The sequence below is a fragment of the Metarhizium brunneum genome, chromosome 4 (assembly GCF_013426205.1).
Source record: "Metarhizium brunneum chromosome 4, complete sequence".
Lineage (NCBI taxonomy): Eukaryota > Fungi > Ascomycota > Sordariomycetes > Hypocreales > Clavicipitaceae > Metarhizium > Metarhizium brunneum.
This window is the reverse complement of record NC_089425.1, coordinates 3,634,316-3,655,354: the sequence shown is the minus strand read 5'-3', so window position 1 is coordinate 3,655,354 and position 21,039 is coordinate 3,634,316. Positions and strand designations below refer to the sequence as shown.

The window sequence follows — 21,039 nt, the reverse complement described above, 5'->3', positions numbered from 1 at the left end:
TTTGGGGAAAAGGGCCCCGCTGCGCGAATCGAGTGCAACATTCCGATCCGATCGAACCGGCGACGATACGAGGCATTAGTCATTAGCGTCCGTGGGTTCTGCTCTACTTGGAGTTAGAACCCTAACGTTTGAAGTCGTTTGGTCTGGTGCTTTCGCCACCGTCGACGCGGGCCGCGGGTGGCGTTTTGAAGAAACATTTGAAGCTTGATGCCTGCTGGCTCCACCAATCAACTGATGGCACTGGGCGTTTGGTGCCCTGCATCCATCAATCCATTCAATGTTCAATATTGTCCCTTGACAACCAAACCAGGCACAAACCTGCCAGTCAAGTCTCACACGCCCTCGCTTCAACGAGACGTTGTTTGCAGCCATCGTCTCGAAGACATGTGATGTGCATCATCCTCCCGGATACGGGCACGACTCCACCAAATGACATCTGTCCTTGCAGCTCAAAACACCAGAGAGCGCCGACGAAAACACCGTCCCCCGTCTCAACTGCCATGCACATCCGTGACGGATAAGTGAATTGACAGCCTCTTATTTTTCCTTCATTCCTGTAACTCTAACCTTTTTGCAGCCGTGGCCATCACCCTTCTCAAATATGCTCGCCATTTCGCAACTTTCGCAACTCTTTCTGAAGGACGCCGGTTTCGCAATCCCTTGTTTCGAACCCGTCAGCATGACCCCAGCCTTTTCGAGCTTCTCCATCGCATCCTTCATTTCATACGGTCCCCGTGCAAGAAAGCGCCAAGTATCGTCGTGTTAAAGACTGTGATAAATCCTTTGCGGAGCTCTTTTTCGCCTTGCACTTGAACTGAAATATTTGTTGCCGAAGTGTTGTGTCGATCAATCGCGACGGCTGTGGCACGCTTCTTCGTCTGGACCTCTCGTCGCTGAGTTTTTGCATACTATTTGTAAGAAGAACCGTCCCTCCATTGACGCACCACCATGGAGATGACGGGTGCTTGCCGGAGTCGAGCGCGATGAAAGCATTCTGGCAGAACGACTGGCCGAATGATCCGCTAGAGGTATTTTGAATCTCCATCCATCGGAGAGCAGAAAGCTTGTACTTGAGTCCAGTGCCGTCCGGACCGCCATGACGGGAAAAGCCCCGAGTACTGGAATTGTCAGCCTCCAGGCGCCGTTGAAGCCCCCCTTTGAGATTTCTTTTCAGGCACTCCTTGTACAGGACAAATTCGACCTTGACAAGGTTAATTGCTCGGCGGGCTTGTTCTTTTTGCTAGATGCGCTTATGTTTTAATGCCTAGAACTTTGAGTACTTTATAATAAAGTTAATTCATTTGTTTTAAAATATATATAAAGATATTTACTTACTTAATAACCAGGTACTGGGTAGAGCGTGAGCGCACCTAGCAAAAAGAGTAAGCCCGCCGAGCAATTCACCTCAACAGGCTCATCAAATCGAGCAACAACCTCATCCGGCGCACAACTACCGCCGGTCCAGCCGACATGGTAAAAGTCCGGTGTGTCGCAGTCATAAAGTCTTTTGAAATACTTGGGGCAGACTTCTCCCCCGTCAAGGTGGTTGGGAATTGCAACGTCTTCAAGACAATTGCAAGTAAAGTCCCGCCACACCGGGCCCGATAATCCAAACCCTATATATAAGCTTCCTCCTTATTTTCTGGAGCATCCATCATGGCATTTTTAACACCTCTTCAGCAACCGAGCGTTCCCTGTTTCTGGTCGAGACTTGGTTTGTCTCGTCATTGAAAAGGGAATCAGTAGCTAAGTTACCCAATGTATATGAATTGTTGCCGACGCAAACTCGAGCATGGAGGCTTTCGAATCCTTGCCACTCCATGTAGATAGGGGGGCGGCTTGGTGTGCATAACTTCTTAGCAGCTGACGCGTAGGGACACAAGTCTCTGCAAAGAAGTTAGACCATGTTTTCTCTTCAGTGATAGCCACAAAACGTTGATATATTACTTGTCCTCGTATCATGTCCATTTGAATCCTCCCACGCGCGCATTATCAAGTCATGTAAGGATGTCAGTCTTGTCTTTATGCCTGCTCTGTATCCGAATGTTTAGGCGACATGGCGGTGATATTCCCACAATATGTATTACGACAACTGAGACATAATGTAATGCTTGTCATGAAGTTAATTGGGCATGGTGGACTATGCCGTTGTTACACGGATGACACGTTGCCATGAAGGCACGGGCCGAGCCTTGAACCCGACGATAGTTACACAAAGGCTCTGATCACGAGACCTAGGACAAGGTCCTTCACCGCCTCTTGATATAAATAAAAGGTCTTCCGCCTTCAAGGCCTCATAGAAAACCAAGAACCTTTGATATCAAAGCAAAGTATTAGCTGAATATGAATACTGTTCCAAGCCCCTAAACACAGGCCCTTGTCGTAGCTGTACTGTGACAAGGGCTCGATAGGGCTTGAAGTCAATAGCTCAATTCATCTAATGACAGTCTTTGGTATCAAAGGTCCTTGGTTTCCGAAGGGAAGGAATGGAACAGTGACCACTATATATACAAGAAGGGAACGCGTGTGCCTAGAGCTCTTGCCCGGGCACGTGTTCAATCTGTGTTACCAACAGGTCCTTTGTCGGTGAAGTCCCTTTTGGGCCTTTTCCGCGCAACACGTCCGCAGAGGCAAGGTGATGGATACTGAAACACCAGGAGCAAATTATGACGGTCGTGACCTCCAACTCTAGAGTGCAGACTCACAGCTCCCACGGCTTCAATTAATTCCACCGAAATTAGATTAACACGGCGGGTGTCTGCCCAGACTACCCCTGACCGTCTCGCCCTCACATTCTAGTATGCCTCGTGTGTGTCGACGTGGGTGACGAAAGGCGCCTCGGACAAAAACAAACAGCCAGCGCAATGAATATTATTATTTCAATAAACATGACTAGTTTCAGGATAAGTAGTGCGCGGTTTATGCAAATTCTGAACCATGTACACTAAGCTCTAGCGGCTATATACCGTCTTTTATGCATCCCAGCTTTAGATTTAAGCTATTTGCTCCGATCGGCAAGGCCTCCCTGCACCCTTGGACAGATCGGCAGAGGGGCTCTTGACGAGACGGCGAGTCAGTAGACCGCTGCACTCGGTTGCATTGCAGGCGGGGAAGGAATTTTATGGTGTTGTGCTGGACCCGGGCATCGGATTCACACCATGTCGTCCATGAAGCCGGGCAATCCTAGGTCGGCAGCGGGCCAGACGCCTATGACGTAGTCTATTAGATTTACTTGAAGAAAATAATGATAAGAATGATAGTATGGAGGAAGAATTAATCGAGCCAGATAGCAGAGCTTTCTTTGTAGTTGAATATCTTTGGTATAAATAGAAATACAATTTTCGATTCTTTACATATAAATACGTATGTATATATAGATTACCTTCTACATGAATGTATTCTATCTTCTGTTTTATTGGGGCAGATACAGACCCCAAAAAGCTTGGTATTGACGCTTAATTTCACAGCCATGTTAGAACCATGCTCTTCCAAGTTCTTGGTCTGACTGCGGCCCGCCCGAGGTGCTACCTCGGCGAGATTCTGACTAGTGCTAAGTTTCCTGCAGGGCAAATTTTGACAAAATTTTAAGACGGCATAAGATGCTCATCTGGGTCCGACCTGCCGACAGTCTCCTTGCCACCCATGTCCGTTCTTTTAGATGGATTCAGGATCCCGCGTAATGGGAACGTTGTGGCGTGATGGCAGCTGGCTTGTCGATGGCACGAGAGAAACTCGCCTAGCGCGCTTACGAGTGCGCTTTATCCCGACTGGCTGCGTCAATTATTCCTGTAGCGTTTACTAGACGCGCCGACGGCCCGCGACGTCCCTACCCGCGCGGCCTACTCGCCGTCTCCTCCACTTTTTCGGATCACGACTTCACATGACCGATTCTCACTGCGTGCTATCGGGATGGGCTGAAGCGCCAGGTGGCCGGTCCAAATCTCTCATCTACCCGCAGTTTGCATCGGGCGGGACGATTCGCCCTTTGAGAGCGGATATCCTTGCGACCGGGTGTCGCCAGCAATGTAAAAGTCCAGGCGGGGATTGGATTGTGTCGCTGTCACCGATAGCAAGGCCCCGATCAGTGGTACGGGCCACATGTGCGGATCTGAACAAAGGTTTGTCCGAGCCGGACATGCGGGAAGCGAAATTCTCGGCTACTGTGAGTGACTCCGGCGCCGGCAGCCAAGGGAGCACTGTGGGAACTTATATCACGTTAGGAAGTGCGAACTAGAGTGTTTCCCAGCCAGATAAGAACCGGAGAAATTTAAGATTGCCGGTGAAATTTGAGACTCGCTGGTATCGATACCGCCCGTGGCAGCCAACGTTTCCCGACACAGCGGACCTTACTACTGAGTAGAACTCAAGTATCACTGTACAGAGTAGAACTTGTATGCCACGCGCCAAGCCGATGCAAAATTGTTAAAAGATACCCACAGGACAAACAAAAGCCCAGGTTAGATTACACTTTCTCAATGGAAGCAAGTAATTCAAAGGAACCATCATGAAAGGAACATGGTAAGATCATACTAAGATGGCTGAATAAGCAGCAAATACCTCCGATGTACATGCGACACACCCAACACACCAGAAGTTCCTCCATTGTTCAATCTTTCATGTCTGTTCACTCTTTGACAAATCCTCGTTCAAAGGAAATGACAGGCGCTCTTTCTTCTGCAGCCCTGTAACCTCTCAGCCACTTTTTGCTCGCCGGCACCAAGTAGCGCCTCATGTTTCGAGGAGCTGGGCCATGTGTTTGCGTTTAAGGACATTGCAGCCTGCATCCATTCTCGTGAGTGATCTCGAGCGCACTTTTCCCCAAGGTCCAGACGATGAGCTACGTCGATATTGCAGAGGCAGGGACGGGCAAGACGTAACGAGATGCAAATATCCCCTGTCGCTGAATCCAGAAAACACTTCACCTACAAAGGCAGACGAAATGCTGTCGGTGCCAACCAGTTGAACGTGTCCATGGCCAAGATTGCACAAAGAGAAACAAGCTTACCGTCATGGCATGAAACCCACGCCCCTGTCCCTTTTGCTTCCCCGCGTCATGTTGCAATCATCACATCTTTAGTTGGTATTCCCTAGTTATACAAAGTACATGGGTCACTGTTTGGCCTTGTTGTCTTCTCGACTGCTCATCAAGCTGTTCACAAATCTGGCAAGATTATGATGGGAATGCCTCGTTGTCAATTTCAGTAGAGAGTGCGTAACTAGTCCGGTAGAGACTGACTGGTGAAGAAAAAAGAAAAAGAAAAACATCGGTTGACAATTGATGAAAATTTGCGCATTGTATCCAACCCGTCGTCAAATCCTAATAGTCCATCCTTGGGCGCTTGTCCGCGCGCAGTTGCAGATGCCATTGCTGGCGCTTCTGCCCTCGATCTCGTCGTCGTGTCCGGCATTGTTGGTTGTAGAGCTGACCACCTGTAGCTACCCTCACACGTGTTTCTTCTTATGCTCGGTTGGACGTTGCTTCAATTGACGCAATCTCCGTGTCCGCTCATTTGGCCATTTCCTTAAGATCAGCCATTTCCAGCAACTTAACTTGCTGGGGAGAAAATTACTGTTTTGTCGTCATCGTCGGACTCCTCGTCATCATCGGGCTGCTCAACATTGCTGGACTGCTCGGGCTTTCCGCCAGCCGCTGGCTTTTGCGATGAAGTGCCGGATGCCACTGGAAGCGATGCCGGTGAGTAATACTTTTTCTCGATCCAGCCCTTAGCACAAGCTGCAAGATCCAACATCTGAAAATTCCATGCGATTACTTGCAGCTGGGACATGGCGTTAATATCTACTTCGATGCCGAATGGCCGCTCCGGAAACGCCTTTGCCGCGGTCAGTTTGAAGACGCGTTCGCTCCCGCCCTCTTTGTTGGTAATCTGTGGAAGTTGGACGTATTCGAAAAACACCAAAGCAGCGGGAAGGTCAACATTCTTCCCAAGGTAAAGGCAGGATGTAACATTTTCCTAGAATTCATCAGTATACACTTCATGCTCAGGGATGTCCGCCTTGACAAACCTTTGGAAGAAAGTCGCATGGCTTCATTGCCTCCCTACACGTCCAATCTCGCCCATCGAATAACCTAACAGGTAACTTTCCCACTTGATTCTCGCCGCCGAAGATGATGCACTGAGGGACCGAATCTAGCACCGGAGTTGGCGGGCCCTCGGCGGAAAGGGGCGGTGCAGGACGGCGTTGGACAGCGGCTGGCTGACTCTGCTGGCCTTTCTGCTTCGGCATGGCATAGTGCTTGAAATGAAGGTGTTGAAGGTCAACAGTTGAAGATGTTGAAGCTGTTGAAGCTGTTGAAGGTCAACAGTTGAAGCTGTTGAAGTCGATGAAGATGAGGAAAGAAATTAGAGCACTTTCACGGAATGAGCGACGTCTTATATAGATAAATTCTTGCTCCATGGGATACTGAACTCGATATTCCACGCAATACGGCACGTCAGAGTGTTGAGCATGTTCACAACGCGTTCCAAGCAGCTCAAAGATGGGTGTAACACGGCCTGCATATCCCTAAACACACCAAGAATAGCACACAACCAACCCAGCTTCAGTGTCCGCCTTGTTCATCCATCATGTCGGTCCGAAATGATGCAATTCCACGCCACGGGATCCCCAAAATCGAATATGCTCGAGCTGTGCTTACCCATAGCCGCATCGACATGTCCACATGAGCCATCCCAAGCTCCCTGGCCAGACGCCTTTAACCCGTCCTTTCCATTGTTCGTCTTTTGTTGCCAAATCGTACAAAAGGAGTTCATGTCCTCTACACGTCGAAAATGTCACCGATACCCTCGCCCCCACCCCTCCTAATGTCGACAATGTCTAGCCTCCAGCCCTCCCAGTGCTTCAAAGTTCGCTTGATCTCTTTGATCCTCTCCAGTCGCTGTTTTGACTCCTCCTCTTGGGCCTTGCGGAAGGCATCCTCGTCAAAGTCAAAGTCGTCGTCATCCATCAGCTCGTGTTCAGCACTTGCTCCTGCTCCTCCAACACCACCACCAGCTAAGGCGTTGAGCCCGTTGGTCAAGAACTCACCGAAACCACTAGTCGAGTGTTTTCTTTGTGACGAGTGTCCCATCGAGCCTCCGGAAAGGTCCACGTCATGGAATCCGGTGTTGGTGGCCTCCATTTCCCGGCGTTTCTCGATCCATGCCCCGCTTCGCAGTTCGTGCACTTCGTGTTCAAGGCTTCGAATCTTCTTTTCGAGTCGTAATCGTTCCTCGTTCTCAAGCTCGTCCACGCCCTCGTCATCAAGTCCGCCACCGCCGTCTGCCGACTTGCGGCTGCGAAGTTTCAGATTTTCGCTCTCCAGCTTCTCCACCTTGGCTTTCAGGTCCTTTGCTTCCTTTTCGGCACGCTCCTTGTCCTTTCGCAAGGCTTGGGACCTGGAGTCCTGCTCCTTGTGGATGGTGGTCAGTGTGGCCACCTTCTTCTCCAACGCGTCAATCTTGACCTCCATGTCAGACTTGGCCTTTGTTGCTTCCTCCAGCTCGTGTTCAAGCGTCTTTACTTTGACCTCTGCACTTGAACGTTCACTGCCCTCGCGGACTGCTTTATCCGTTGTTCTCTCGAGATTGCGTTTCACATCCTGCAATTCTCGCTGTGCCTTGCCTGCGGCTGCTTCGGCCCGAGCAAGCTTTTCTTCAAGCGCATTTACTTGTTCTTTTTCTGTTTCGGCGCCAGTTTCTTGTCGCTGCACCCGAGCTTTCAAAGTGGAGATTTCAATTTCCATGGACTCGATGGTGGATTTCTTCGCGTCGAGTTCGGCCTGCAGCTCTGAAGGGGGGGTAGCAATAGAAACCGAGGGCCGATGGCCATGGCCCGAGCCTCTCGAGACTTGTTGCTGCAATTGCGTGTTTTGTCGTTGAAGTGAAGCAACTTCGCTTTTCTGTATCAGTCTGTCAGCCTCATATGATGCCCGCCCCTCGTTGAGGCAGCCCACTCACCAACTGCTCCGTTTCATTATTCGCTTTGCCCTTCGCTGAAGAATCACCATCGGCTTCACGGAGCTCAGCGAGCTCATCCTCCGCCTTCTTCCATCGTTTTTCCGAATCTGAGAACTCTTTGGATAGTTTCCTATTCTCCTTCTCCAGCTCCTCGATGCGAGCGACCTGCTTTCTGTAAATCTCTGGCGCGGTGTCACCATCGGGGCTGAAAGGGACTGGAGAAGTGGTTCCAGCCGCACCGGCACGGAACGATGTTGATCTCATCTTGGACTGTTGTGCCAGCGATGGAGTTTCCGACGGTGATTGGTCGTCTGCATTTTCGTCTTCAACCGCCTTGTCGTTGCCTGCGGCGGCTTCCCCTCCCTTATCTTCGGCCGGATCTGCGGAAGGCAGTTCGGACGATTCAGCCTGCTCTTCAGCATTTGGCGACGCGGTTTCGGGGACCTCGTCTTCTTCTTTGGCGTCGTCTTTCTTGGCAGTCTTTTTGCCCTTCTTCTTCTTCATTTGTTCGACCTATACGCGCAATTAGAAGCTATGGGAGCCGGAGCCGGAGCAGAGGACCAGTATGCTTACGCGCTTTCTCGCTGCGGCGATCTTTTCCTGGCGCGCCTTTTCCTCTGCGTCGGCCATTTTGAATGCTAATCGTCGTGCCGGGAATCAATTCTGTGCGCGAAATATAGCTTCTCGAGTTCAAAGGTCGGTGCAGGAGGATGATTGCCTTAAAGTTATGGATGGGGAATGAAGCTGCCGACAGTTGAGGAGGCCGGATCCGGATAGGTGGCCACAGCTTGGCCTGCTCACTGGTATTCGCGGCACGCAGCGACGTCAGCAAGCACTCACAGGTGCATGTGGAGCTAGTCTGCTCCAGGATCGACGACAACAGAATGTCGACATTGAAAAAAACACAGGCTTGGCTCGTGAACGAAATTTAATGCTTATCGCGCCGAGTCAACTTGATTCATAATGCCGCGTGGCTCTATCGACGAAGCGAAGCGGCAGCCTGTTAATCTGGCACCCGCCCAGGTCGCTCCTGCCTTCAAGTGCTGCTCAGACCACAGCGCAGAGTCATCGAGGACAAAAGGGTCTTAGGCCAGTCATGGTGCAAACATTCGCAGTGCATCACAAGCGGACTACACGCCATCATCATGCCTCGTCAACCTGACTCTCAGCTTCTATGTGGAGAGTCTGAGTTGTATCATCTCCATCTTTAAGAGCATGAACTGGACAGAAGGAGCGCGTGCCCGGGCCCCGAAGAATAGGAGAAGGGACGAGGAGCTGTCGCGGCAACAAGAGTTTTTTGCCAAAGCTCGGATGCGGCATGCTGCAGAAGCCAAATCAACAGAGGTTGCACGTCGTCATCAGAGCCAAGCCGCTGTGACCTTTGACATAGAAGATCGGCGAAACACCGCAGAAACCCTGACCCAAGAACGTGATAGGACAAGACGGCATTCAGCTCAGAAGAGGCCTCGGAATGGTTCAACGGCGAGCCCATCACCGCGAATAACTCCCGCTATCAACTCGCCGGCACAGCAGGAGAGGGCTCTTTCGCCGCGCAATGCAAACGAGGTCAATGTACCCACTGGTGCTGCCGATATCAAAGCCAAGAAGCAGAGACTGCTGAGAAAAGACGACTGGACGGGAATATCCCTTCAGAAATCCCTTACCATAGATTACCCGCAGCCTACAAAGATGCAACACGGTAGTTTACGGCGAAACCCACGCAAAGCTGTTAATTTTGAAGCAGCCAGGGTAACATCTACCAAGTCGAAAGCTGGCGACATTCGGGTCTGCGTTGGGAGTCAGAATTTCAGATAGAGTCAGGATGGCAACTCCCTCAGGAGCCTCAAAGGTTCTCAATACCAGCCATCCACTATGTCTTCACAAGCATCTCAAAGACAAGGTGTAGGCAAAGCTCTATTATCCGGAAGACTTGGCAGCTACCACAACCGACCAGCTATTGCAGAACTATCTGTGCCGGCTCATTCATCCAGCCTGAGCAACCGGTCTAGCGGCTCCAGGAGTCTGCAGCATTTGTGGTGGTCGGATCAATCCTGCAGCACAACCAGTTCATTACCTCGCGACGACGGCACTCCCCAGTCACTATACCACCCACGCCCACAGCGGTCGGTTAATATATCAAACCTTCTCCATGAAAAATCTCCTCTTCCAGAATCGGTGTCTAGTGTGAGAGCGCAGAACGGCAGCCAGTGCACATTAGACATGTTTCCATCTCTCGACATTGGGCGAAGTGTTGACGGATTCAACTATGGATATGATAATTCTTGTATTAGCCTACCTCGGAATTCGCCCAAGTGCGGAAAGCGTCCTGAGCAGCGCAACGCTGAACTAAGGTATATGAATCCCCCATATACAGTCCATGATCCTCAAGTACCTGCAGTGGCCCCAAGAGGATTGGACGCAGACGGCGAGCTCGTCCATGCAGGAACAAGGTATCCGTATTTCCTCTCCGCAAATGAGCAACCCTATCCGAAAACATTAGCAGCATGCGGCTCTTCAGCATCGATATGCCACCCCTCCCCCTCCAGTAGCTTGACAGACGACAACCTCCTGTCCATAGCACTACCTAGCAGGCTCAACACACAAGACCTCGTGGACATCCTACAAGAATCCAACACATACAAACAGCATCGCAATCAAGGCAGTACTATCCTCAGCAACCTGCCAGCTCACCCGCGTCTGACACAAGACATTGCCGGCATCGAAACAACATGCCGAAATCCTCTCGAGAGTTCCAGACCAAGCATCCCAGACCCAATGGCCACCCACGCAGCACAATACCTGTCATCGGCCCCCAAAACACCAAACACCAAGCCATATCTCATCCATCCATCATCCACCAAACGAAAATCTCCATCGGCCGACACCCACCATCCACCGCTAAAACCGGCTATATCCAAACCCGACGTCGTATACCGCCAGCCCCAACCCTTCGTCGGCAAGCTATCCTCCTCCGAGACACAGCATGCGCCAATGTATGCAGCGCAATTGTTGACCAGCCGTGCGCGAAAACGAACGTCGAATCGCCCTGATATTCGGGCATTGCCAAATCACGACCAGGATCCAATCGAGTGATTTCGTCGTGTCACTGTGCTTCCCCCAGTTGCATGGATGCCAGGTCAGGGGGGGAGAGGGGAGGGAAGGGAAATTGATGAAATCACAGCGTTATCCACCGGAGCGGACCGCATCCACATGATCTATCATATCATAGCGTCCTCGCAGCATAAACTCAATCATTATCAGTTCCGATCTGCCTCAGGTCCATCCAGTAGATCAGTCCAGTTCGTGTCATGCCTGAATGCCTGACAAGGCTGGTGCGAACAAGCACAGCCCCGACATGCTAGCCTGCCCATGCGCCCCACAACACCGCCCCCCTAACCTTCTAGAAGACTTCAATGTTCCTTGCCCCTTCCCAAACCTTCGGGCGCGGTCCACATCGCATGAGATCCAGGGAAACATCTTCTTTTTTTTTTCCGCTGTGGTGGCGGTGTGCATCACGCTGGCAAACGGGACAACTGCGATTGAACGCGAGGTGGCCGGTCCCTGGGTTCCGGCAAACCAGTCCCCACGATGCTTGATGCAAGCCTGGTTTCGGTAAGTGTAAAAAAGGTGCCTAGAGGGGTGCCTTGACTCGGCAGTGTCTACTGGTGGGAGTGTGTCTTGGTGGCACACCACCAGGCATGTCAGATGGTCTTTTGTCTCGGTTTTTGTTGGTGCCATGTGTATATCGGTGATTCATGACTTGATACGTCTGGTGAGAAGTCGACTCAGGAAGTGCATTCTATCACGATGCGTTTGGACGCCTACCTTGAAGAAGACGGGTGAATATGGCCATTGAGTCACATTTTTGCGGCGGAGATTGTGCAGTATATTTATGTATTGTATGTATACGTCGTGCTCATTTATTCGTAGACCTTCTCTTATTCCTACTTGTGCACCATGGCGGAGCCCCAGGCTGCCTCGCGACGTATATACATTGGTATCTATTTTATTGGAGGGGGTTGTGTGACACAAAACTGGCCAGCAATTTTGATGGTCACATTCGAGCCGCTCAAAGCGATCAAGCCAGCCTCATCGAGGTTGCAAACCAGGGCAGGCCAATTATTGATGAAAGCAGCGCGCAAAAGTGTATCCGCAAAAGAACGAGATAATGGGCGCCATTAGCTTCTGCGACGAGCCTCCTTACGCTTCGGTTGACACGTAGTCTTGCAGTGGGGGCACTCGTAGCCGTCTTGGTCAATATAGATTCTCTTGAGGCACTTTGAGCATCGCCACCAGGTTGATGAGACTCGTCGGTCTTCCAGCCACTCCTCGTTGATGGAGCCGCCGCGCTTCTCAATGTCTTCCTTGTGGAATTCACGAAGATGATCGCGGAAGTGGTCTAATCGATGGAACGGATCGCGACGGCGAGAGCACCGTGGGTAGTCGCAGTTGAACGAGACCTTTTGTGACTCTGAGGCGTGTCGGTGCTTGTAGTGGCGGTCTAGGTCTGCTCTGCGTTTGAAGGGTTTGGCGTTACACCCCGGATATAGGCAACAGACGGGGTAGTCACGGCCGCTTTGTGATCTGTACAGTTAGCATTTAGGACTGGAATCGAGGACCAGAGATATGACGCACGATGGTTTGGATCCTCGGTCTTCGGGTGACGGTCGCGGAGAAGGAGTGTCTCGGTCGATATCCAGATTAGGGGAAGAGTAATATAATGCCGTTACGGCCGAGGACGGGCTCAACTGATGGTGATTGGGGCTAGGAAAACTTCCTGTTGACGATGGACTCTGGAAACTAGGATGCAATCCGTTGAGCATCGGCGACACAGACATCGGAGAATCATAGACACTCCCGCTTTCGGAGCGACAGGTACGTGATAAAGAATCCGCTTGGTCAGACTGTTGCGTTGCCCGTGATGAAACCTCGCTCTGCGGCATGTATGGCGAACTCGTATCATAATATTGCCCAAATGAATATTCCAAGTGTTGAATATTTAAGCCCTGAGCAGTATCCATCTCGAATGATCCTAGAGACGCCCGGTCGACTTTACTGTACACGATGGTGCTGTCTCTGTTTCCTGGTGTAAAGAATATACTCGGTCACGAGACGGAGTTGTCGACGGAATAACTATTCGGAGAACAGCAATCCGTCGATACCAGGCTGTCTCGAGAGATTTAAACTGAACTTATGAACAACAAATCGCCCTTGCGTTACCAATCTAGAGAGGAGAAGGACTGAAGAGTTCCAATGTAAGAGTAAGAGTTCTCCGAGTTCACTTTTAAATCTGCGCTTTGTTCAAAAGGGGGAAGGGACTTCCTAGGGCTGACCAACGACGGATGGTTAAAGTGATCAATGAAAAGGACACAATGGGCTTAAGTAACAACAATTCTGCGAGGGTAGAAGAGCCAAAGCGAAGCGTCAAAGGAAAGCAAGGGCTTTCTAGAATGTGGAACCCTGTTCAGGGGATGTCTATGTATGTATGTACGGAGTATGTAGATATGATGTGGACGGGCATGATGAACAAGGGGACATTTAAGGCTGTGACCCGGCCGAGTGGGAATCAGGGTCAGAGGCCAACAGGCCATGTCGATGGAGACGAGATTCGAAAATGATGTGAGCAATATGGATCCCGTCTTATGGTTTCCATGTGAGTCAAACGCTCTGTCCTGGTGCGGAGACGCAATGCCACGACACAAACCACAGAACAGCATCCCAAGTTGACCAGAGCAGAAAGGGTGTAAGAGCTCCCGCTGGCAGACTTCTAGGCTGCCGTCTGGAGGAGCCAGTTAGGGTGATAGGGCAGGAGAGCGTGGCTGCGTGGTCCAGTGCAAGGATGCTTGGGATGCAAAGGCAGGGCCAGGGCCCCTTCAAGAGTGAGGCTAAGCCAGCCCAGATACTGGTCAATACTTGACGACAAGATGCAGCAATGCTCTCGATTCGGAATCGTCCAAAGGAAACATGGCTGCAGCCCCGAGACGAGAGCGCATGGGCTGGTGGGCCAATAAACGGCTGGGGCCAACGCTGTTAGCCTTACGGGTCATCTTAGGGCTGACGAACCGAGGGCCGTCCACGACCAAGATATGGGGAGTGTTTGACAGCCGCTTTTCCGACCATGATAAACCATTGGCAGGCGTGCATCACTGAGAGAAGAGTCGGAAATGAACTGCGGAGATCCCGTCCGACCAAGAGACCTTCAACACGAGTTTCCCGGCTCTGGGAACACCACGTTGTCCATGTAACCAAATCAATCACTTCGTTGTCTGGTGAAGGATCAGTACAGGCATAAACAAGACCCGTGTTTGTACCAAAGCTCTCTATCCCGAGGAGGTGACCGCTGGCGGCCTACCTTGGTAGGTAGGCGTAATGTTCAGCCAACGGTTCGGGCAAGCAGTGCAGCACAAGCGACTACATGGGTACCTAACAGTAGGTAATTCCCAGTGCCAAGGCGGAGTTTCCGAGCCAGACAGTTGATGAGTGAACTTGGAGGGTGACAAAAGCGAACCCCCCTCCAGATTGATAGCAGAATTGTGTGAGCATAGCTGGCAGGTTTGAGACGGTCAGTGACTTGTCAGAAGCTATCTAGAGTGGGTGGGAAACGGCGGGTACAGTAGGCTCTAGGAGGAAGACGACAAACACTGAACAGTGCCTGCTCTGATAAGGTTTCCGCTTATGGAGTGATATCGCCGCCTTGAGCACCGTGATAATATGCCATAGACCTGTCGACAGGCCTCTCTCTGTACGCGGCCTCTTCTCATCTCCCGACTACCACCACCCGCAGCGTAAAACAGGCCGTAGCTTGTTTGAGTGCGACAGTGTGATCTTGTGCAAGGCTCTGCTGTCGTCATTGTTCCTCTGCCGCTTGGGAACAGTGGATCGATCTATGCAGGTCATGTCCACAAGAATGTTGAGCGCGGCTGTTGTAGTGGGTTTGGATACGGCGGTCTGTGTGAAACAAACGCAGTCCTCACCAAAATGTAGTTTTAACGAGGTAGACGAGTTGAAAGGGGACTAGTTACGGCCATGAACGAAGGCTGGCGCAAATCCGTAGTGCTTCGAAGCCATTTCGTGGGGTCCATTTTTGGTCTCATTCCCTCTCAGAACGGCGACTATGATCGACGACACGGCTCCCAGTCGACGTGTTGGTACCCCGTACATTGCGTTTCTCTGCATAGTCAGCCACTGCCGTGGTATGTCTACCAAGTAGCACACATGGGCAAGGACATGGATGAGGCATTGAGAGGGGGGGTGCCAAACCCGGACGGGCTACCTACCTAGGTACCAATCTGCATGCTCCGTACGAGTATATCCTGAAGAGAAATCAGTGAGCCTGGCGATGTGCCTGGCCAATGCGGTCGCCAAATGGGCCGACGCCATCGGTGCGACCGTCGCAGCTCACCCCCCAAGACCTCGCAGAGCCGCAGCCCTGGGTCTTGTCGGCGTCAGCCGTGGAAAGTGTCGTTTAGATGACCACAGGGGCTTTTTGGCGGAGACGAGGAGATTATTGGGACCATTAACGGTAGATGATGCAAACCATGTCGTTTATCGCAAGGCTCCTTGCAATCATGTGTTCGCAGGTGAACCGTCCGGTGCGGATTGTGCACGTGAGCCAATTGATTGATAGGCACCTGCTGCCAAGCAAGGAAGTCAGCACCGGCTGACGACAGCAAACCCGCCGTGCCTGCTCTGATCTTGCCTGCTCTTGCCTGCTCTAATTAGAGAGGAAGGAAGGAGCACTCTGGTCTGGATGTGCTCTTGCCCCGAGTTGTGGTTTTGTCCGGTCCCCTCTGCCACACCCAACCTTGCGGAGATGGCTGCGCGTCCACATTACACAACCCAGCCCCATCCCCATCTACCCTGAACTTGCCTACTGAGGCATTCGTACAAGCATTTTACGCCACAAAAATGCTTGGCCCATGTGAGTCAGGTTGCTCGGAGGAACTATTACTGTATACATTCTCGGGATTTACGTTTAGTCTGTGCGATTATTTCAGCGCGAGCTTCCCTCTTTTGCCGATCACAGTGCCGTGGCGCCTAAGTTGATACTTCTGCCGATCCAGGCTGCTATTTAAATCACCCTCACTTGTGTCTCGTCAGCTTACACAGCGGCCTCCTGACGCACGTTGTATACCTATCCGTGCCACCGTGATAAGTCCATAGTTGACACAGCATGATAGAGTCACTGCGCGGCACAACAAGCACCCAAATCCGTCTGATCAAGAACCAGCCCTGGTTCATCAATTGACCAAAAAAATAATAGCAAACACTATATCCCCTAACCCAGTGTAGCCTACCACTACATCAATTGTCTCTAGAACACCGAGCCGAGAGAAAACGGGATCAAACACTATAATCAAGATACAAGCGGCAATTGGAATTGGGATGCGACGATACGCTGCCGACATTACACCTCGTCCTCGAGGAATTTGTAAGCAAACTTAAAGTCTGCCTTTCTGCGGTTCATCCTGCTCGCGATGTTAGTCGACCCCGAACCCGACCGCGACACGAACATGATATTGTTGGGTATAGGAGACACATACCAAGTGCTTTCATAGTCGAAGAAGCGATATGTGCCCTGCTCAAACTCCTCCGTAATATTCTTGGGCTCTTCATGCCGCTGGAACCACGTCTGATATTGCTTGTGGAATCTCCAGCTTTGATCCTTGAGTGCTTTAGCGGCGAGATACTGCTGAGCAGTTCCCTGCTTATAGTAGAAGACGTAGAACAGAGTGTCAGGGTCTATCCTCCCGTAAAGACGAGGGTCGTCAAAGATGGGCAGCGGTTCACGAGGAAAACCAGAGCCTGTTTGAGGCATCGGAACATCGGGTCGGTAATTCCGAGGGACGTCGGCATCTACCACGTCTGGTAATGCCGCCTGGCTGGCCGCCATCAGTCGCAACGTAGACTGAGCAGAAGGGTGCAGCGGCCGTTTTTTCGATGCTTCATAAGAATCGACTAGATCTTGCAATGACGAAGGCAAGTGATAAATGGACTCCTCTGGTTCCTCCACAATCGGCTTTATGCCATTGGTGGCCCCATTCGTCTGCACTATGATTGACCTTCAGTTAGCACTAAGAACAAGGCGGGCAAACATATAACCAGATCTTACCTGTTGAGCCTTCTGCGTGCTGGGCAACAGCAGGCTGTTTCCCTGTACCCTTCTTCTTGGATGGCCTCGTCATGATGGAAATCTCGGGCTCGGCTGGCGGAGCCGGGGCTTTCGATTCGGAGCCTGTTGCTGGCTGTGCCGGAGCAATAGCTGGAGAATTTGTCGCACTTGTTCTTGGCTGGACTGGAGGCAGAGGTGATATCCCCATGCTGGATCCTGGCGGTGGCGGCAACGGTGCAATGCCTACATTGCCCTTATCGCTTGCGGCAGCGGCAGCGGCGGCAGACGCGTACTTAAGACCCTCTCCAGCTGGTCTTGCAGGCGCAGCAGCTGGCTTCATTGACGGATTCGCAACACCACCAGTGCTTGTTGAAGATAAGGGAGTATGCAATGTAGCGAGTGCCGGCAAAGGGGACCTGGTTTGCGATGAGGCTTTCCGCGCCGAGGCCTCGATCTCTTTGGGTGCTTTTCTCGAAGGTTTTGACGACAGTTCGGGCTCGGGCATAATCTCGTCTTGAACGGATTGCGCATCCTGAGATGAACTCTTTTCGTTCTCCTGGACCATACCATACGTGCCTTCTTCGTCCTCCAGATCCAACTCGTCGTATATACCCTCGTCTTCCATGAAGTCGTCATTCATATTATCCGAGACATAGTATCGAATGTTCTCCTCCATTTCATTTACCTGTTCTGTCTCAACAGCACCGTTCTCCAAAGACCTTCGAATCAGCTCCAGCTTTCCTTGGTGCCATTTATGCCTTTCTATTACTCTGTCGATCTCGGCCATTCGTTCAGCCTTGGCAGACTGGCCCTTGCCTTTTTTCATCGTCGCCTGTATGGATTCGCTTTCGGCCTCTAGGGATTCAATTTGTTGTTCCAAGTCGTCAACCATATTGCTCAAAAATTCGCCGGCTTCAACCTTTGCCTGTTCCTTTGGATCCAGCTTAGCCGCTGCCGATAGCCCTTCTTTGGAGTAAGCCTTGGTTTTCATAGCCTTCTCGACCGCTTTAAACTTTTCCATTTGCTAAAACATTGGCGTGCGAGGTTAGTTTTTTTATTGATCAAAGGTGTGCTTGTGTCACAATGGTACATCGTTGGGCACCAACCGTCTCGATGAGTTTGCGGTGCTCTAATAAAGGAGCCTTGTCCTTGATATCGTTGCTCGCTGCCCATGTTTTGATCTGATCCCGCAACCGCTGGAGCTTCTTGATTTCGCGCTTGAGGTTGTCCTCGAGCTTTTCCTTCTGCGCTGGGTTGTTCGACTGCTCGATCTTGTCGTAGATTGCTTCAAATTCGGCGACCCCCTCGGCCACCTTTTTGAAGCACTTGTCGACTTCCTGCTGTAATTTCCTCGCCGCCATTGTTTCGACAGTGAGGAGCCTCCGAGCCCCGAGCCCCGCGCTCTTTGCCCGATCGTGGTGATTTTTGGGCTTGGGATTGGTTTGAGCGTCGCCTTATGGTTACCCCCAGCGTAGTGAAAAAAGTCAGCTACGTGGAGCTTCGGATGCACACGTCGCGTAGGTGGAAGAAGATGCCCTCGAGCGTCGGTGCGGCGTTGTTAAGTTGTTACTGATGCTTTCTGCCTATGAACTGGCTGTAGAAGTGGTCGTTCGCCCGGCGTAATGCAGTGGAAGTTGGATCTGAATTGACGTGACGGGTTTAGAGATTGGAAGGAGAGGTCACAGCCGTGTGGCTGACTAGCGGTGACTTGTCCTTACGTACGTATTGATGTTAGCGACCAGCAATTTTTCAACGGCCAATGGTTAATAAACAATAGACATGAAATCGGTTTTTTGGCATTTGCTTTATGAAAACTACTTGGATAAATAAAAGAACAATAATTTCAGGCCTTGAATTAAATTTTACGGCAATTAAATAGCAGTGTGCTTCGGGGAGCACTATCTATGAGTACCCGCGGTCGCAAACTAGATGCTAGTCGGATACATTAGCTATCTCACATGACATGGCACTCTGGATTGGACTAGCCAATGGATCAACTAATGATAGGCTGCGCCTTCGAATCATTAGTGGTTGGAACCAAGCACATCACTCACACCAAAAACTGGTCAGTTGCACTCTTTTTAAGTGCTATCCATATCAGCATTGCAGATGGGTGGCCTGGGTTTTACGGCTGGGTGGTAATTTTGTGACGCTTTTTGATACAATTTTGCGAATTTTGTTTCGTGCTTTTTGTCGAGTTTTATCTAGCTCCTACTGGTTACAGCTATTTATTTGGCGCACCCCCACCATAGACATCATGAAAGGTACGTAAGTATATTCCACAACCCAGTGCTAAACCTGCTTCTCTAATGTAATTTTTCCGTACAGCTATCATTCAACGGGTCCTGTCTGCGTCTGTGACGGTGGACAAGGAGGTCATTTCGTCGATTGGGCGTGGGGTGCTCGTTTTCGCAGCCGTGGCGCCCGGTGACTCAGAAAAGGAGGCACAGCAGATTGCCAACAAGGTCATCAAGATGAAACTTTGGGATGATGACAATGGAGGAAGGGTAAGTAGCATTATCGACTTTTGTGTTACCATGCCGTACCAGTGCTCTATTTTTATGTTGTTGCTGACTGGCTTCATAGTGGAAGAAGAGCGTTACGGACATTAACGGAGAAGTGCTATGCGGTACGTAGCTCTGCAGATGCCGAGAGGAGGGAAGCTTGCTTACATGACTGGGTTCTGATGCTCATGCCCAGTCTCGCAATTCACTCTCCTCGCGCGCACGAAAAAGGGAACCAAGCCCGACTTCCACGGCGCTGCGGCACCGGAAGACGCACAGCGGCTATACCACTACTTTGTCGACCAAGTGAAGGCGGGATACGACGCGGAGAGGGTCAAGGACGGCAGATTCCAAGCCATGATGGAAGTGGCATTAGTCAATGATGGCCCGGTATGTGGCTCTTTTGTCTGTCCGTGTGATGACTGCCTACAGATGCAACTAACACTTGAACAGGTTACTCTGGAATTGCAAGCGGGCAGTCAAAACAATGACAAGTCGGAATGAGAGGCTTGTCCGTCAGAGCCAGTGATATCGAGGCCAAAAGCATGCTATAAGATACAAATGTATAGAAAATATACATGAGTGGCATCACCATTGGCCGGGAGCCCTTTGTCTACGGTTGTACGAGGACGAATAGTCGGGCAAGTAGGATTTGGGCATGAATAGAACAGGCTGGATGGCGACACAAAAATAGCGGCATGATTAGAATGTAGTATGTGTAAAATTAGACAAGGCCATCGCTTTCGTCCACACGTGCATGTATCTGCCCATTGCTCGCGATGGCGTTGACGTGCACTGGTCAATGGTAATGGTGCATTCCGTGCACGGCAAGTCAGCTAGAAACTTCCACAGCTCCAACTGGCAAGGTCAATGCAACCCCACCAGCGGATTTTAAGGCCTTGTTATCTCGAATCCACCTCCACACCAACGAAGCTCGAATCCGGTACAACGAGATCTCACTTGATTCCCTTCAAGAGCCCGGCAATCCGCCTTGCGTCACTGACCTCAATCGGCGTCTGTGATTTATCCCGTCTCGATTCTTCCTTGACGTCCGGCCAGGTCATCTGCCACACCCTCCTCTGTAAGTTGCCGCCTTCTCTCCTCGTTGGTTTCACAACTTCGCGCGTACCCTTCGCCGCCTGACGACACTCTCGCCCTTCTATTCCACGCACGTCGAGGCAAGCCGTTTCTCGTCTACACGCCGCCGTATCCCTCGCAGTATCTGAATCCACCAAAAGTGCCCCTTGCCTCTTTTCTCGGCAACATTGCGTTTGGTTCCGAGGGCCAGCCTACTCAAGCACGCGGCCGCGCACCATTTAAGGCCCCCGAGCTCGCAGCTCTACTCAATCCTGCGACCTAAGATAACCCCGCATATTCAAAGGTCAGCATTGCTTTCCATTTGAACACGCGTGCTGACACTCATTTCCAGCCGAATCGTGTGTGCCTCAAAGGCTCCAATTGCCAC

The 21,039-nt window shown here is 51.1% G+C and overlaps 7 protein-coding genes across 7 annotated transcripts; 3 read left to right on the top strand and 4 right to left on the bottom strand.

Moving 5' to 3' along the window:
* Positions 1-5,546: 5,546 nt before the first annotated feature.
* On the bottom strand, positions 5,547-6,246 carry G6M90_00g077930 (uncharacterized protein; the record flags this gene model as incomplete). Its single annotated transcript, XM_014689826.1, has 2 exons — positions 5,547-5,972; positions 6,025-6,246. The coding sequence occupies 2 exons, from the start codon at positions 6,244-6,246 to the stop codon at positions 5,547-5,549; spliced, it is 648 nt and encodes a 215-aa protein (XP_014545312.1).
* Positions 6,247-6,778: 532 nt separating this feature from the next.
* G6M90_00g077920 (uncharacterized protein) lies at positions 6,779-8,588 on the bottom strand (the record flags this gene model as incomplete). The annotated part of the gene is made up of 3 exons (XM_014689827.1): positions 6,779-7,900; positions 7,959-8,471; positions 8,532-8,588. The coding sequence occupies 3 exons, from the start codon at positions 8,586-8,588 to the stop codon at positions 6,779-6,781; spliced, it is 1,692 nt and encodes a 563-aa protein (XP_014545313.1).
* Positions 8,589-8,921: 333 nt separating this feature from the next.
* On the top strand, positions 8,922-9,773 carry G6M90_00g077910 (uncharacterized protein; the record flags this gene model as incomplete). The annotated part of the gene is made up of 2 exons (XM_014689828.1): positions 8,922-8,998; positions 9,074-9,773. The coding sequence occupies 2 exons, from the start codon at positions 8,922-8,924 to the stop codon at positions 9,771-9,773; spliced, it is 777 nt and encodes a 258-aa protein (XP_014545314.1).
* Positions 9,774-9,830: 57 nt separating this feature from the next.
* G6M90_00g077900 (uncharacterized protein) lies at positions 9,831-11,051 on the top strand (the record flags this gene model as incomplete). Its single annotated transcript, XM_014689829.2, has 1 exon — positions 9,831-11,051. One exon carries the CDS (start codon positions 9,831-9,833, stop codon positions 11,049-11,051), a length of 1,221 nt encoding a protein of 406 aa, XP_014545315.2.
* Positions 11,052-12,136: 1,085 nt separating this feature from the next.
* G6M90_00g077890 (uncharacterized protein) lies at positions 12,137-12,796 on the bottom strand (the record flags this gene model as incomplete). The annotated part of the gene is made up of 2 exons (XM_014689830.1): positions 12,137-12,542; positions 12,594-12,796. The coding sequence occupies 2 exons, from the start codon at positions 12,794-12,796 to the stop codon at positions 12,137-12,139; spliced, it is 609 nt and encodes a 202-aa protein (XP_014545316.1).
* Positions 12,797-16,365: 3,569 nt separating this feature from the next.
* not3 (General negative regulator of transcription subunit 3) lies at positions 16,366-18,431 on the bottom strand (the record flags this gene model as incomplete). Its single annotated transcript, XM_066131078.1, has 4 exons — positions 16,366-16,426; positions 16,502-17,009; positions 17,071-18,094; positions 18,177-18,431. 4 exons carry the CDS (start codon positions 18,429-18,431, stop codon positions 16,366-16,368), a joined length of 1,848 nt encoding a protein of 615 aa, XP_065987185.1.
* An 896-nt stretch (positions 18,432-19,327) lies between these two features.
* On the top strand, positions 19,328-20,078 carry DTD1 (D-aminoacyl-tRNA deacylase; the record flags this gene model as incomplete). Its single annotated transcript, XM_014689832.1, has 5 exons — positions 19,328-19,334; positions 19,399-19,577; positions 19,657-19,699; positions 19,771-19,964; positions 20,028-20,078. The coding sequence occupies 5 exons, from the start codon at positions 19,328-19,330 to the stop codon at positions 20,076-20,078; spliced, it is 474 nt and encodes a 157-aa protein (XP_014545318.1).
* Between the last annotated feature and the right edge of the window lie 961 nt (positions 20,079-21,039).